This window comes from Galeopterus variegatus, unplaced genomic scaffold (assembly GCF_000696425.1).
Source record: "Galeopterus variegatus unplaced genomic scaffold, G_variegatus-3.0.2 Scaffold560, whole genome shotgun sequence".
NCBI lineage: Eukaryota > Metazoa > Chordata > Mammalia > Dermoptera > Cynocephalidae > Galeopterus > Galeopterus variegatus.
In genome coordinates this window covers 356,572-371,982 of record NW_007726671.1, presented here as the reverse complement: position 1 = coordinate 371,982, position 15,411 = coordinate 356,572, and the positions used below count along the sequence as shown (strand labels likewise).

Sequence of the window (15,411 nt, the reverse complement as noted above, 5' to 3'; positions counted from 1 at the left end):
TAGAGATTTTCAGCAGTATCCTCCATTTATGTAAAAGGTCAGCATTCCCTGATGGGAATTACTAAGTAGTCTTCATTCCCTTTTCCCCTTTCCCATCCTCTAGCACTGAGAAGCCACGTTTCCAATTTGGCTTCAGGAATCGCCTGAGCGGTGCTTTCTCGATTTTGGCTGAGGGTCAAGGTGAGATAAAATTCTAAGAGAAATCTGTCAAATGTTCTCCTCAAGTGTGTGTTTTCCTCCAGGTGTAAGGTTTGCCCCAAATGGGTACAAGCCCATGTTAGGTGGTCAGATGTGCAGCTGTATCACTGTTTGATACCTTTTTAAATTGCACTTAAAAAAAAAAAAATCAGCTCCAAAGATGGGCTGGGATTTTTCCCCCTTTGAGCTGGTTTTAATGACCCAGTTGCTTTGTTTGAAAGCCATTTATTTAGGCGACAGATATGGAGATGTAATGGATCAATAAAAAGGTGAAATCAAGATTTGAAGCAGTGGTTAAAATATAAACACACAGGGGCCACTTCCTCGGACAGTGTCCCCCAGACAGAACAATGGCTCAGAAATTCCCCCTAGAAGTGACACTCCCCCACCCACCTCCCCCAAGCAGCTCTGAACCGCAAGGTCCCATGCAGGAAACTGAATTTCAGTTTGGCACCAAGCACCCCATCGGCCCCCTACCTCCTCTCCACCCTTCTCCTATGTTCCCAGCGATATTTTTACATTCACTCCTGCCCAGGAATCCATACAGCTGTCCTGGCCTCTACAAAGAGCACCAGAAGCTGCGGGGCGGGGCCCAGCACCAACTGTGTGGTCCAGCCCAGGTGGGCCTGCTTCACACTGCCCCCCATCTCACCTCATGACAGAGCACACCGCCGCCCGCCGCCCGCCGGCTCCACAGATGGAAAGAAGACAAAGTTGGGAGGAGGACGCGGGGACGGCCTGCTTCACACTGCCCCCCATCTCACCTCATGACAGAGCACACCGCCGCCCGCCGCCCGCTGGCTCCACAGATGGAAAGAAGACAAAGTTGGGAGGAGGACGCGGGGACGCTCCCTTGAGCATGTGTAAGTGCAGAATTCACCAGGCGCCCCCGAGACCTCGCTGCCCCAGGAGTCTCCATCTCACCTGTCCATTCTGCTAACATACACCTTCATGAAGTCCACAATCCCCACAAAATCCTGCGTGACATCCCCCCTCTTTAATGGTAAATGTTTTGGAATGTCCATAGATAAGAAAATGGACGGCGTGGAGGAAAGATTTCATGGCCAGGTCTTTCGTTTCACCTCCGGATATCAGAATACTCGGACTGTTCATCCTCCCACTCGCTGCTTCCAGAAGGTCCATGGGCCCCGTGGCCCCCGGCTCTGCTCCGGGCAGGAGCGCTCGGGTGGCTCTTGCCAGCTCGCTCACCCCTGGCACCTCGACCGGTCTCCCTGCTGCTAGGCTCTGAGAGGTGGTGACCCGCTTCCCCGTGCTGGGTCCTGGAGAGCTTGACTCTGTCCACCTGGAGCTGGTGCTCTGGAGGCACCGTGGGGAGCCTCTGGATGGCTGAGGTGCAGAAGCTCAGGATGGAGCACAGGCTTCCCCAGTTCTGCTCACACTGAGCCTGGACGCTGTGGGTGACGGCCTCCCTCACCTCCTCCCCACAGGTCAGCAGCAAGTTCACAAGGTCCACGTAGGGCCTGGAGATTGGGGGCGAGATCATCAGAATGGCACAGGTCCTGGGCCCCAGAGGGCAATGACAACACCAGTAAAGAGAGCTGCGGCCAGCGCTTAGCTTGGGTTTGGTTCCGTGAAAGATCTTTCTGGAATTACTTCGAGCCTGTACCCATGTTCTAGGGAGTACTGGCCTCAACCAACATTTACTGGGTGGCCACCATGTACCAGGCTTCATGCCAGGTATTGAGAGAGGAAGAGGCACAGCAAGGCTCCCCCTCTCGGAGTCGTTGTAGAGATAGAGCCCACCACAGGCAAAAAGACTGGTAACATTCACGGGGCATGGGACAAGCACCTAGGGCTGGGACACTAAGACGAAGAAGCTTCAGGAAGGCGAGAGTCCCAGGTAGGGCAGCTGTATGGATAATGAAAGGTGGGCAGGAGAGTTCTGGGCACGTGCAGGCTACACTGGCCAGGTGAGTCTTAGCTGGAATGGAGATGGGTCTTGGGGCCATAGAATAATAGGAGTCTTTCTGGTAGGGAAGGAGAAGCCATGAAAGTTTAGGGCTTGGGAGGGGCCCCCAAATGGCCTTGGTGAGCCCTCTGTTGTCCCCGCATGGGAGATGTCTGCAAGGCCGACTCCCTTTGTGCCCTATGTCATCCTTCCAGGTGAGCCTCCTCCAAGTGAGGCTCCCCAGAAACCATCTCCCTATGTCTGTGTTTGCCCCTGGTTTAGGCTAACAAGGAAAAAGGGTGCTTTTGGAAGTTACTGTGTACACTTCCTTCTGCGTCTGGGGCAGTCTGGAACAGGTGGAAAGACGGCCTCCCTGGGATGTCATTTCCCATGGGGCTTTTCCCTCTCGGTAGTAGAGGCCGGGGGAGTGGGAGTGGCTATCTAAGCATCTTTATTCTTTCAGTGGGGGCTTCCCCCCAACTGGAGGGGAAGGCTGGTGGTCAGGGGTCCAGGTGTCTGGAATGAGAGTAACTCTCTGGAAAACAAACATGCTCAGTTCTGGAGGGCAGAGCCAGGTGCTCAGGCCATTTCTGCTGCCTTGGGTCATTCTTTAGGAAAATTGCTGAAGTTTACTCCAGGAGGTGGATAGTGTTGCAGAAGGTGGGGAGCAGCATACAGTGTGCCTGCTTTTTATATTTATGGGCCCATCTGGCAAGGGGTGTTCCCAGCAGTGGGTTCTCATGGCCCATTTACTCAGCCTTCCTTATCTCTCTCTGGCCTTTTAAAATCCCCAAGGGGGGTATGGAATGTTTCATGCAACTCACCAGCATTCTTAAACAGTCCTAGATAGCAAAGTTTCTGGAAATATCTGACCATGAGCATTGCAGCTCTCGGCTGTCACCTTGAGTAGGGACATCACTCTGGAATGTGAGATATTTATAACAGGGAGCAAGCCATTTTTCCCTCCTTGAGCCTGGACCACCTGGGTGGCTGTGTCATAGCCCATGCAATCTTTTCTTTGCTATTGGCATTTGTTGCTATGAAGAAAGAGCGCATTGTGTTTTGAGGCTTGTGAAGTAGTATATTGCCAATTTTATTAATTAGGCCTCAACTTGTAATTGAATGAACTGTCCTCACTTCATGAATGTAAAAACTGAGACAAGGGAGGAGGAAGTGGCTTTTGGAAGCTTCCTGGCTAGGAAGGCCTGAGGCTGGGCTGAAAGCAGAGAGGAGGAATGTTCTGGCTGATAGAGACCAAGCTGCATTTTAAGTCCTACTTGATGCCTTTGGAGTCAGAGAGTCTGTGCAGGCTGATGCACAAAGTGCTTAAACTCTCTAAGGCAGGCCCCTGACAGTGACAAAGACCGAGATAACACTGTCTCCATGGGCTACCCCTTGTTTCCTTCTGCCTTTTGAAAACTAGCAACTGCCTCAGGGAGCTCAAGTTCACTGAGTTTATCTGCTAGAGCAGCAACAGGATTTTAGCACCTGACTGTACCTGCCACCCTGCTGGGACTGGATAACCATATGGCAGGGGCTGCCTATCTTTCTGGGATACTGAACTGATGCTCTTCTTCAAGCTTTTTTCCCCAGAGTAAGGGGAGGTCTCGTGAGAATATATGGACTGTCCTTGGGCCTTCTTCAACAGATGAGCTCTCAGAACCCCAAAGTGGATCTGGATCCGAGAAGGCTGGACTAGTCTCTTCTTCAAGCTTTTTTCCCCAGAGTAAGGGGAGGTCTCGTGAGAATATATGGACTGTCCCTGGGCCTTCTTCAACAGATGAGCTCTCAGAACCCCAAAGTGGATCTGGATCCGAGAAGGCTGGACTAGTCCCTTCTAGTCCTGCGGCCTTGGCTCTCTCTCCTGCAGGGAAAGCTGTGAACTGCAGGGAGGGGCGTGTGTGCTGAACCAAGTTAATCTAAGCTGTGTCTCAAGCTGGCATGGTGCCTTCTCAGGCTGCAAGCTCAGTCTGTGTCTAATGACAAAGCCCAGCTTGCTCAGCTGGGTGTCAGCAGGGCTAAAGGATTTAAAAAATACTTGGAGGGGGATGTGCCTGGAGGCTCCAAATGATCAGTGGCTGCCAGCACCCAGTGACAGGGTGTGCAGAGGCCCAGGCAGGCTGGCTGCTTCTGGGGGTGGGGGGCAAATGATATGGAGAAAGTGGGATGGGCAGGAAGGGATGAGGATCAGAGGGGATCAGAGAGGCTGAAAAGAGCTCCTTTAACTGAAGGGAGATGGGGATTGCGTTGAGGAATGGAGATGGTGTGGCTATGGGTGACTGTGATTTCCTTCTCTCTAAAGCGAAAAGCAAATTTGGTTCTCGATTTCTCGTTTGTGACCAATGCCACCCATTCTGAAATGGACTTCTTGATATTTGGGGACTCATAGGATCCTTTAATCAGTAAGATGGTTCAAAAACTAAAGAAAACAAAAACTCAGGCAGTTCAGCTTGAACTACAAGTAGATGCACCATGCAGTTGTGGCTTCAGAAGTACAGTAATGAGGGGTTTCAGGGAGATGGAGTTAGGTGAGACCTGCTGCTTAGGGGTGCTGGCTTAGGGAGAAGCAAGAGGATCTGCATGTGACCACAGTGAGTTTTCTTAAAAGAGGCCCAGGCTTATTATCAGGGTGGGTCACCTGCATTTCCAAAGCAGGGCTGGGGGCTGTCTGCTCATTGCATGTAGTGTGAAGAGGCCTTTGGAAGGAAGGGTCTCCTGGGTCAAAGGTCCATGTTCCCATGGAGGAAACAATAGAAAGCCACAGTGCTTTACCACTTTCTGAAATTCTGGGGGTGGGAGAGGGGTGGTTAAAAACTTCAAGACTTTCAGTCTTCCCCAAAAAGAGTTTTCTCCAAAAAAGACAGTCTTCTTATGCTCCAGGAATGTATTATAGTCTTACAAACTAGCACCCCATCACCCGTCCTTGAGGCCAAAAAACTATCTCTAATGAGTTGAGGGCAAGTGAGCATCAAAGAGCTTCTAAGTCATGAAGCACCTGCCTCTTCCAAGGGCACCTTGAAGGAACGGAATTTCACAGTGCTCTCCCTGTGTGATGAGGATATATTTGAGAAAAGGAAAACAAAACAAAACAAAAAAACCCTCTGCCGTATTTGGGGACCAATGAGCCCTTAGCAGGTCTAGTGAGGAAAGGATAGATCAGGAGCAGAGAAGTTGAGGTCTGTTGCTGACAACTGGTTTCAGTCATGTTACGTCACCAATTCCCAAGTCAAAAAATAGGAATCACACCTCAGAGCAAGTTCTTTAACCTCACAGCTTCACTCTCCTCCTCTGTTAAATGGAGATCGTATGATCTCTATAAGGTGGCATTGTTGGGAAAGATAAATGAGATAATTGATGTAAAGCCCCTGGCTTGGTTCTTTAGAAAAATGATAGCTATTATTGTTGTTATTTTTGATGCTATTGTTGATATTGTTCCTTTATGTGTTTGGAAGAATAAATATTTTATAAGGCATTAGTGTAACTCAAGGAAAAGGCAACATTATTTTGCTTTTGGTAAGAGCTGCCTGCGTAGTTTTACCCTGAATCTTATAATTCTAACACTGCACAAGGGGTGTTGCAAGATACCTAGATCCTTACAACCAAGTGAAAAGTGACAGGAGATGGTTGTTGCCCTCCATGATCAAAGTAGTGCTGCTGGGGTAGGGAGTAACCTGTTTAGTGACACAGCTGGGAGAAGGATGTGGCACAAACTGAGGAGGAGAAAAAGTTCATAAAATTGTACTGATTTGGCCCAATGAGTCACTATGGAAGGACCAATGTGCCATCCAGCTGGCAATGACTGCTTAGCTGGTGGCTTTCTTTCTGCCCTGTGTCCCATGCTTTGCCACTCTGCAAAATTTAGGATCCGATAGCTGGGATATTTTTTAAGGAAGGAGATATCCTGGGTTTATCCCTGAATTGCAAATCTTTGAATAGGTAAGTTCATGTTTCCTCGATTTGGCATAAAAGTGTTTAGCTGATTAGTTGAAGGTTTTGACACTTGTTTTGCATTTTCTCTGGCGGGGCATTAATGTATTAGAGAAGGTGAATTGAGAGCAATATATATATATATATTTTCCCTGCCTCCCCAAGCTCTCCTTTCCCATAGGAGGATCAAAAAGATATTGCTCTTTTTCTCTGGCGGGGCATTAATGTATTAGAGAAGGTGAATTGAGAGCAATATATATATATATTTTTTTTCCCTGCCTCCCCAAGCTCTCCTTTCCCATAGGAGGATCAAAAAGATATTGCTCTCAGTCTTGGCATTTAAGGGTGTAGGTTCTGGAGCCAGACTGCCTGGATCACAAACCTGGTTTTGCCTCTCACTAGCTGTGTGACTTTCACCTCAGTGAGCCTCATCTGTAAAATGGAGATAAAAATGGCTATTATAAGGATCAAGTGAAAAATTCACATAAATCGCTGAACACAGTGCCTGGCACTTAGTAAATGTTCAACAGATGTTATTAGGGGTCAGCTGCTTGGAAGGACACCTTCACAGCTACTTGGAATATTCACAGAACTATCGGGTTCTTGGCCAAGGGGAAGATGAATAGTGTTTCCGAATCTACACATTTCATGCTTAGTAAAAAAATTTCCCTTTTCTGTTGCTTGTGATTTTGAAACTGATGATGGAAATCTCTTTCACTTTTCCTGAAAGCCAGCGGGAATCCTAGGGGAGTCAGGGTAGCTTTTGGAGGTAAACCACAGCCTTCTCCATTTGACAGGAGTTCAGCCTCCAAAAGCAAGCCCTTCAAACTGAATGCAACTCTCCCCAACTCCCATTGCCAGATCCTTGCTGGGGCGGCCCCTCCTCCCCAGGTCCCTTTCAAGCAGTACTCACTCATGCAGCAGTAAGTCCTTGAAATGTATCATTTCCACTATGACCCGGGTGTTCTCCTGGGCGGCCGAGCAGAGATCATGTTTGAGGTAGCATTCCCGCTGCAACTGGAACACCATTTCCTTAATGGCTGGGCACTTCCGGCTTATGCAGCCGAACCTGTGCCGCAGAGCGTGGGCCTTACACCTCAAGGCATCTTTGATGAATGACTTACCCTGAGAATAGAGAGGACATGGAGAAGGGACAGAGGGGCAGAAAAGAGGAGTCCTTGTTACACGCTTGGATATTTACCCTTCTTGGGCTTATACAGGATTTTTCTGACAGCAGAACCCCAAGGCCCCGCCTCAGACTGACGTCCTCCCAGGTGACAGGCTGATGCTACATCAGGAGGTACATCAGCCTGTACCTCCTGAAATGACATGACACCTCCGGCATTTGGCCAAAAAGGATATGAGTTCTTAGACTAACACATCAGACTCCTTCCTCCCCAGCTGCTCTGTTCGTTTCCCTGAAACTGGGGCTTCTGTGGCTGTCTGTCCTCGAGGCAGCCCGGGGTTGGCTGTTGGGTGGCAACTTTTCTGGAACACAAGTGGGAATTGGGCCAGATGCAAATCCATAACTCCTTCATGGTTCTCAGCAAGAGCTTTCCCCAAGCAGAAGGTGCCTGTTTGTCCAAATGTCACACTTCCCTTTTCCTTCCATTCCAGGAGCCACACCAAGATCGAGTGCTAACTGTGCCTGCCTTTCCTGCCTCAGTGCCCCCCACTGTCCCCAGTTCATACTCTTGCCTCCTCTAATCTTTCAAGGAGGAGGCTTCTTTTCCTTTTCAAAAAAGATTCTACTCCTTTAAGCTGTTAGGATTATTGCCTCTAAAAGCCCCGCCTGGCATACTGCCTGGCAGCATCTGGAGTCTGAACTGCCCAGCTGACAGCCCCTCCTCCACGCTGCCTGCCTCCGAGTGGCTAAGGCAGCCAGGCCTACATCTGGCCTACAGTTCTCTTCCCTGGCAACCCCATGGGACTGTGCTTATCCTAGAAAGGAGACAGCTGTTGGGGTTGTGGAGGCCAGCTCCAGCCTTAGCTCCCTTATCAACCTCTCGTAGCAAGAGGCATTGTGGGAAACCTACCCAGGAATCCCTGCACCCTGCATTACTATAGAAACGAGCTGTTGCTAGAGAGGTCACTCCTCTGTTTTCAGAGAGCCCCGGAAGTCACTGAGAAAGTAAACGGGTTAGGTTGGAAGTGGGAAGCCAGCCAGCACATTTATTTTGGTTCTCCCTTTAGAAGCAATTGAAATGTCTACAGATAGTGTCTGATGGCTGAAAACCCATGTGGCCCAACCGCCCTTCCTGCAGCCCCCTCTTCTTGGGCTTTCCAGTGGGAGCCAAATGGGATGGAGGGCAGGGTGTGCCAGTTTATTAAGTTGTTATGTGCTGAGAATCAACTTGAAAGGGATGCCTCTAACTTGAGAACATATTCCTGCTGGTTGAGAAAAAAAGGAAGATTAATTTACGCGAGGGCTGCAGCAATCTGTTCTTCGTATCCTTCCCTGACATCCTGTGGGATTGCCCTTAAATACACATCTTTCCTCCGGATTTCCTATTACGTTTCCTAATTCCAGCTAATCCAGGAGGGATGCTTTTTAGGGAGCCTTAAGGAGTTCAAAGTTCTACCTCTTTCCTTCCCCGGTTTCTGTTTCCCCTCTTGCCACCCACATCCTCTGCAGTTTAGGCTGCCAGTCCCGTTGCATCCCCTTCTGGTTCCCAGGCATGGCTTTGTCAGGCTCTCTAAAGGATGTCAGAGGATGGTGACTGGTGAGGTTCATAAATCACATCTAAACTGTTGGCCCCCTCCAAACACTGTCATCGATCGCCAATGAAATAGAGGACCGTTTATGAGCTATAATAACAACGTGTTTCAACAGGGAATATAGGGGCCAGGGAGAAAATGAAGGTGAGCCTAATGTCACATGCCATCTAAACATGTATTTGGGTTGTCAGCGCTGGAGCCATAAGGTCGCTTGTGGTATTTCTTCTCTGCCCCAAGCAGCAACTGGTTTTTACCCTTGGGACCCTGGGATAACTGAAGTGGGTCAGGCCCTGACTATATTTATTACATAGAGCAAATAGAAAAGTGCAGAATTGCAGGACACATTCATGCTGTGACTTTTCAGGTTGAGAGAGAAGGGTCTTCTACTTAAGAGGAATAAAATCTGTTCTTTTGTAGACCCTCAATTATCCAGGTTGCCTGCTCACACACACACTGGATGATGAATTTCTATGAATGTCGTGTCTCATTTAATCTTCCCTATTAGGTGAAAATAGCTTTTGGTATATATAATTGGGGGTCCCTGCCCCCTCAGCCTAATGCAATATGCTTTGGGGACTGGGTTCTGGGTGGTTGTGTATCTCCTTAAAAGGTGTTTAACATTTACTATGACATTGGTCTATAGTCCACTTTGCCTGTGAAGACACAGCTTAAGGGTGTAGAAAGGTTTTGCCTACATGACAGCTTCAAGGAGCAGAACATGAGTGCAGTTCTCAGGAGAACATGAGAGCAATTCATGAGTGCAGGCAGACACTGGCCTCTTGCTGTATACCTAGAACGTCTCTTGCAAGTGCTAAAACACACCACAAAGAACAGCTAAGGAAATCTGTTAACAAGGCTTTCCAACCAACATTTCAATCACACTCTGATAACCCAAAACATTCTTCATGTTCTGTACAGTTTTTACCTGGGCATCAAATTTTCCAGCGTTGTGCAGAAAAGTCATGCAAATCCCATGTAAGCCCCGAATCTCACAAGAGTTGTTCTCGAAACATTCAAACACGCCACACCCCACATCGCCAGCGTTGACCAAACAGTGCTGGATCTCGGCTAAAATGAAAATTACATACAAATATGTACAAAACTGTCAGCCATGCTGGAGAATGCCGAAAGGTCAGTTGAAATAAAAGTTGGTAATGACTAAAGGTAAATTTAAGGAGGAGAAAGTTAGTAATGACTATTTCAGGATCTAAGAAGCTGGGGAAACAAATGCTGGATCTCGGCTAAAATGAAAATTACATACAAATATGTACAAAACTGTCAGCCATGCTGGGGAATGCCGAAAGGTCAGTTGAAATAAAAGTTAGTAATGACTAAAGGTAAATTTAAGGAGGAGAAAGTTAGTAATGACTATTTCAGGATCTAAGAAGCTGGGGAAACAAATTGTCATCATTTAATCTACTCATAAAAAAATCTATAGTTGTAAATATCTGTAAAAATTAGCTAAAAAAATTATAAAAATCACAACCAGAATTTAGGTATGTGCATTCTTTGCCCCCCATCCATTTCATTTTATTAAAGCATTTGTGGGAATACTTAGTTTGGGAGTGGAAAATATTTCAGCTTTTTAAACCCATAGACAAACATAAGATTTTGAGATGAAGACTGTACTTCATCAGTGAGTACTGAGACCCCCTCCTCTACTTGGATCTGTAGAAGCTGGTGCTGTTAAATCACAGCCATTTCCTTCCTGACCCCCAAACGACAGCGTCCAAAAAGCAGTTTCAATTCAGCTTTATGATTCAACACCTAAAAATCAAAACAAAATTCCTATTAAGGCTGCGCCTTCAAACCATCCGCATTAAAAATACCAGGAAAGGGAAGCTGTGGTTTGTGAGCAGGCTCAGGAATGAAGTCAGATGGGGACTAGCCTTCAGAAACGCATCCATCGCAGTTAGAGGCTCCTTTTAATTAGGGATCCCGTGTGAGATATCACTTAATCCCCTAGGACCCCCCGGCTCGGGATCTTGCTGCCCCGCTTCCCAGAATGTGGCCCTAATTCGTCTCTGTGAAAGGACAGACGAAGGGAGTTAGTTAACTGTCAGGCTGCCGCGTGCAAAGCCTCTCTTCCCTTCCTCCCCCAACCCAAGACTCTGATTTAAACCAACCGCAAAATTACATCAGAAAAGTATATTTTAGAAGAAGGGCGGGCCTCATTCAGATTAAATCTAGCGAGAGAGTGAGGGGCGTGTGTTGTTGAGGGTCACCAGCTACGAGTATCACGTTCAGTTTCAGAGAAAGCTCCGGAGAGGGGGAAGGTCGGGCGAGGGTCCTAGCGTGTGCGTGTGGGGGGGCGGCCTCCGCATGTGGAGGTGCGGGGCTCCCGTAGGACACCACGCGCGGCCCCGGCGGGACAGCGCTGGGCTGCGATGCCCGCACTCGGGGCGTCCCTAATGGGCATTCGTGCATTCCTGCTCGTGCAGCGAGCGCACGCACGCCGCCGCCGCCGCCGCGTTCGCTCGGCCCCCAAAAATACAGAGGCGGGGGCGGGGCGCGGGGCGCAGGATCTAGGCGGATTTTCTTTCTCTCCCCGGAGCTGGGAAAAGAGCCAGCCCCGTGCCGGGCACGCCTGGCTCTGCTCCGCAGTTTGCCGGTGAGCCGAGAACCGGTCGAGCAGAGGCAGCGCACTGTTCGTGTCGTGTCACCACTTCTTCGCTTGCTGACCTGGCCGGGAGCAGGGGACGGTGGCAGCCCCTTCGGAGGTACGCTTCGCGCCATCCCAACCCCCCTTCCGAAAGCAGTGCCCCCAGGAGGAAAGTTCGCCATGCAATTTATCTCGCCGGCAAAGTTCTGGGATGTCCGGCATCTTCTGACGAGGGAGAGAAGCGGTCCTGCTGAGGCCGGCCGGCTGGGAAGAGAAGTTCTCCGGGTGCAGGGCGCAGCTCAGCTCCGGGGACCCTCGGTGCCTCCTGAGGGTCGGCCAGAATGGAGTGCGCTTTGTACCCGACCCGGGACTCGGGGCTCATTTCCCTTCGACCCCGGGGAGGACAGCAACAAGTCCTGCCCCGGCCGTTTCATCACCCTGCTAGCACGTGCAGATTCCGGGCGCTCGGAGCCCGGCGCAGACCTCGCCTTCGCCTCGCCTCTCGCTTCCCTTTGCAGGTCCCACGCCACCCCGAGAGTTTGAGTGGCCTGGGGTGGGCGCCCGGCTCTGGGCGAAACGCCCGGGGCGCGCAGCGTGGGTGCACGGTGTGCTCTCCCAGCAGCTCCCGGCCGCGGGGGCGCACGCGCTTACCTGTGTTCTGCAGGGACAGGCGGCCTTTCTGCTGGGAGCTTCTATCTTGGGGACTCTCGGGAGGGCTGGTGGCGTCGGTCCCCCGTGCCGGATCGAAGGTGGCCAACACCAAAGCCAGGGTCACAAACTGGCCCAGCCGCTCCGCACACATGGTTCTTGGTATAAGCCTCCCGCCTGGAGGTCTGGGTTCTTTGTGCTCCCCTTCTCTTCCTCCCCGCCGCTCCCCCTCCTCCTCCCACTCTTCTCCTTGCTCGCCTTTTTCCTCCTCCTCGCGGCCGCGGCTCGGATAGAGGTTACCCAGCGCCCTCCCGTAGCTCTCCGGAGAGCATGTGACCAGGCCGTTAGCAGCGCTGCGAGTGCCGGGCAGTGGCAGGGATGGTGCCTCAAATATCCCTGGAAGCTCTGGTGTCACTTGAATGAAGGAGTCGAGCAGGTGTTGTCCCGGCGGCTGAACCAATCGGAGACCCCGGCCCGTTTGACAACACGACCGGGAGGCGGGGCCTGCGCCCAACTACTACAGGAGGAAGCCGGGCGCCGCTGGGAGCGCCCGACAAAGTTGCCGACCTGGCGGCGGCCACGCGTTTGCGTGCGTGTGTGTGAGTGTGTGTGAGCGCGGCTGGAGATGCGTGCGCGTGTGCGAGTGCTCCAGGGCAATGGCCGAACGGACTTCAACAAATAAGAGCGAAGCCCTGCTCCGGTTGCAGCTAAAGAAGGGCAAGCGGGGACGGTCTGCAGTCGCACAGCGTTCCCCGGTCTCCCATCACATCAGCATCGGGCTGGGAAAGTTTCCCCTTTCCACCATTCAGTACTACGTGAGATTCCCAGCTCCGATGCCTTGATAGATGGGAGCAGTTTCCTGGGCACAGTGATGCTGTGGGCAAACTGAGCATACATAGCGTTGTGATGCTTTGCACTGGCGGGGGGAGGGGGAAGAAGATTGGAGCAGAAGCATTAGATAAAGTATTTGGTCTGAGCAACTACCCCATCCTACTGCTTTTTTTTTTTTTTGGCCCTGCTCTTTTGTGAACCATGCAACCCCTGGAGTGTCGTTTCTCGCCCCTCCCCCCATCCAGGCGCGGATTCCAGGCTGGGCTGCAGGGATCCAGGTGACTGTATGGACTTGCATCATTTCCATTTCCAGGAGAGTGGCGGGGAGGCCCAGGCAGCCCTGAGTCAGCCCGCCGCGGAGCATCGCGTGCCCCAGAGGCCAGAGCTTGAAAGGCAACTTTACGCGTCTCCAAACACACTTCCATTTTCCCAAAGCGCTACTCGCTGCTCCGCTCCGGGTTCCCTTTACTTTCCAGTCATCAGATGGAAGTGGTGAAAATAAAAACTTAAAAGCAAAATCCGGGGACATTCTCTCCATCTCTTCTCCCTTCTTGTTCGAGTCTCCTCCCCAAGCACAGCGGGGTTGGATTGCCCCCGGCTGCTTTCTCTCCCGGCCGGCGGAAGCAAGGAGAAAGTTGGGCGCCGCTTGGAGCGCCTCTTCCCCCGCTGTGTGCGTACGTGTGCACGCTCACGTCTCTCCTGTGCCGGGGCCGGAGACAGGAACTGCTCCCGGCCTTGTCAACCCGACGGCGCAGCTCTGGGGGCTAGCAGGGCTGGGGAGGGCGGGGACGCGAGCGCTGCTACCAAGCGCCTCAGGGCACGCACCCTGTGTTGGCGCGCCCTTGCCCCTCCCCCGCAGTCCCCACCCTCCTCTTGGAGAACAGGTGAGCCCAGGTACCAGCTCTCAACCCCCTACCCCCGCCTGGCTCCCCGCCCGCGCCCTCTGCGGTAATGCGCCTGGGAGGTTTCATCACCCACTGCCCGCAGCAATGCGCCCTGGGTCTCCGCGGTGGGGCGCACTGCCCGCCTCTTTGGGGCGGCCATGTGACACGGCTGGGGGAGGGGGTGCGGAGATACGCCGGCAGGTCATCCTCTGGCCGCCGCTCGGCTTCTGAAGCTTCTCTTCTCCGGCCCCCGGCTACACTCGGCGTGGGGAAGGCGGAGGCGGAGGCGGGGGGCCATGGTGACCGCCGGTGGCCGCAGATGTCCGGCTCGTCTAGCTGTCCTGGGTCTGGAGGAAGGAGAAGATGAGGTGGGAGGGCGCCTTTGGAGTAGACTTTTCAGGGCCTGGAGCACCTGAGAGCCGCAGTCCACTGTCCCCGCCTGACTTTCAGAGCCTCAATAAATGGTCACTTTGAAGGTTTGAGTCTGCAGCGGCAGCAGCGAGAAATTGACCATTCATGTCCAGAGTCCAATAGCAATTACTCCCCACAGCCTTAGATCTTTTGTGGAAGGAGGCAGGGGTACAAGTGCATTAAAATGGGCAGTCCTATCGCCCACCCTGCTTTTGTTTGCGTAGTGAATTTAGTTTCATTTTTTAGTTTATGAAAGTCACCTTCTGTAGATCCTTAAAAACAAAACAAACAACACACTAGCATTCTGGGGCGTCTCTTAACTAACTTCTTAAGGCCCAGAATTTCCTGGGGCCAAGTGGCCGTTTAGTCCCAGTCCTGCTTACAGGTATAGCTTGAGTAGACTTTCTTTCCATGTGGTCTCTAAAAAAGTCATCTGGACACTGGCTTTCTGGGCAGTGACCAGATAACTTTTTTTTTGTAATAGGAGAACCAGGGGATGGGAGCAAGCCCATCTTTGCCAAGTGCAGACACTGAATCTACTGGGTAGAAGCCTCCGACGGTGCCTGGAGCAGCAGCCAGGTAACCCCTGAGCTCCTGCCTCCTTGCTGCCTTTGGTGAGGCACAGCCTTTTGCTACTATGAGGCCCTGGGCCTGCCCCAAGAACACCTACAGAATTTAGAAATTCATCTTGAGGCTATTTGCTCCAGCCTTACAAGAGATATTTGTGGTTCCCATCTGAGCCAACTGTCCATTACAACTAAAAGAACACATAGTAGCTAGAATTTGAGGTGTTGTAAGCACAGGCACTAGTTCTTGAATGTTTGTCTCCAGGCCACTCAGCCAAGGCCAAAGCATCCATTCAAAAATGCCTATTTCAGGTGGTCCCATCATGGCTATGAAAATTCTGCAGAATCTCTAGGCAGTGTGCTGGGACTACCAGTCTAGGCCTCAGGACAGTCATAGACATGGGGATGGGGGCTCAGGCTGGTGACTTTGTTGTTATCCTCCCCTTCCCCCCCAGCTGATTCCTTTAGCTCTGTAACTCAGGTCTGGTTTGGCAGACTGTGGCTGATGAGAGTGGGGGTGGGGAGTGGACAGTAACAATAATAATTATTATTACTATTATAAGTTTAACATGGATCGAGAGCAGACACTGCGTGACACACCAAGCTTGTGGCTTTGGTGGCCCTCCAGGCCTAGAGTCTGCCCTAATGGGAATTGAGACTTGGGAGGAGCAAGGACAGACCAGCAGGTGCTATCTTGAGGTTTGGAAGATAGCCTGG

At 51.3% G+C, this 15,411-nt stretch overlaps 1 protein-coding gene and 1 long non-coding RNA gene across 2 annotated transcripts; one reads left to right on the top strand and one right to left on the bottom strand.

Annotated features, from left to right (window-relative positions):
- Positions 1–978: 978 nt before the first annotated feature.
- STC2 (stanniocalcin 2) lies at positions 979–12,301 on the bottom strand. The gene is made up of 4 exons (XM_008570032.1): positions 12,006–12,301; positions 9,678–9,820; positions 6,948–7,159; positions 979–1,679 (listed from the first exon to the last, which is right to left on the bottom strand). Exons 1-4 carry the CDS (start codon positions 12,154–12,156, stop codon positions 1,277–1,279), a joined length of 909 nt encoding a protein of 302 aa, XP_008568254.1. The 5' UTR covers positions 12,157–12,301; the 3' UTR covers positions 979–1,276.
- Positions 12,302–12,612: 311 nt separating this feature from the next.
- Positions 12,613–13,351, top strand: LOC103588360. Its single transcript, XR_550306.1, has 2 exons — positions 12,613–12,810; positions 13,079–13,351. It is a non-coding gene; the product is annotated as an uncharacterized LOC103588360 (long non-coding RNA).
- The last annotated feature ends 2,060 nt before the right edge of the window (positions 13,352–15,411 follow it).